The following is a 1,522-nucleotide window of genomic DNA, read 5'->3' as shown; positions in this document are numbered from 1 at the left end:
TCAGCTAGGACAATCAAAGGAACAGGAAAATGACTTCACAAGTTGCTGTGTGATGAAGTCACAAAATAGATCACAATTGTAAGAACCTTCCACAACCTCAGCAGCAATATATCCATCAACTATCATTGCTGCAACCAAGGAATACTGGTCACCTTGAACAAAGACATCTGAGAGGGGCATGCAAGCACCTGACATTGCATGACCATGGTGACATGCCCATGTATGCTCATCTTTGCTTGTTTCATCCATGAACACAAATTCATGACCATCCCCTTGGAAGTTGGCAATAATTTGTTCCTGGAAGTCTCCATGGTGTTCCTCATCCCTCTCCACAGCTATTTTGTGAAATATTTTGCAAATGAGCCCAATTTCAGTGAGAGTCTGAGCAAGCATTGATGTGGAGGTGACAATGTCATGTTCAAGGGCTAGTCAAGTCTTTACTTCATCGAGAAATAGATCCAGTTCTTGAGAGAATAGGGCCTGGCAGGCCTGAATGAGGGTGTGGGTAAGGATATGAAGGCCTTGGCCTTTCAGTGGTGACAGGGGACAGTTGACACTGCCATGCTCTGCAATAATCACTTGCCATCGATAGAGGCTTGTGTGAGGTATTCCTAAGGTATCACATATATCCTCTGCCTCACAGCCTTGATCCCAAAGCTTGAGGGTGATTTCATTGATGTCTTTGCTGATACAGTGGTTTCCCATCATTGTGGTGAGATGCCAATGGTGTAGGGAATGTGTACAATATGACTTATCATGCCTTGTTCCCAATTTGGAATGACTCAATGTGTGACTCAAAAAAATTCACAGTCTCATTACACTTGGGAACTGCTGTAATACCCATGCAACCATTTTCCAAGCCACAAAGGCCCAAGCATCATCTTTACCTCCCAACCTGGCACTGACATTGTCAACAGGTCTCCACTCCTGAAACTGACTCCACTAGGAAGTCAATACTCCACCCCCATTGAAAGGCCTGTCATTGATAATGTCTGGAGTTATAGTGATGTTGTTAGAACTGGCTTGAGGGATCCAAGCCTGGTGCCTGAAGGAGTTGCTGTAATCATCCCTGGCTCAAGATATAGCGTGCCAACAGATCCTGGCTTGAGAGCTACCTTGCCAACATACCTTGGCTTGAGGAATACCTTGCCCACTCAGCCAGGCTTGAGAGTCACCTTGCCAATGTGCCATGGCTTGAGGACTATCTTGCCAATGTTTCCTGGCTTGAGAGCTACCTCACCAGTGTATCCCAGTGACACTGAGACCCTGGAAGCTGTAAGGGCTTGTACTGTTAGAGTCTGGGTACTAACTCATGAAGTAAATGAGAACTTACCTATTGACATCTGATGTGACTCCATTTTCCCTACAAGTGAAGTAGATGTTGAGCATGGTGACTGGACAAAAGTCATGTGCAAATGATTGCATGAGTGACACACTCATAGTAGGCTGAGATCTGATCAGAGAGATGTCATCCAAAAAGCCAAATGACAACTGACCCCAGATGAGCAAGACAGGATCCAAA

At 45.2% G+C, this 1,522-nt stretch overlaps 1 protein-coding gene across 1 annotated transcript; it reads right to left on the bottom strand.

Moving 5' to 3' along the window:
* F5J12DRAFT_727430 (uncharacterized protein) lies at positions 1 to 393 on the bottom strand (the record flags this gene model as incomplete). The annotated part of the gene is made up of 1 exon (XM_051741802.1): positions 1 to 393. One exon carries the CDS (start codon positions 391 to 393, stop codon positions 1 to 3), a length of 393 nt encoding a protein of 130 aa, XP_051595371.1.
* Positions 394 to 1,522: the final 1,129 nt, after the last annotated feature.

The sequence above is a fragment of the Pisolithus orientalis genome (assembly GCF_024613125.1).
Source record: "Pisolithus orientalis strain OTSU chromosome Unknown F5J12scaffold_56, whole genome shotgun sequence".
Lineage (NCBI taxonomy): Eukaryota > Fungi > Basidiomycota > Agaricomycetes > Boletales > Pisolithaceae > Pisolithus > Pisolithus orientalis.
This window is presented reverse-complemented; position numbering and strand designations above follow the sequence as displayed.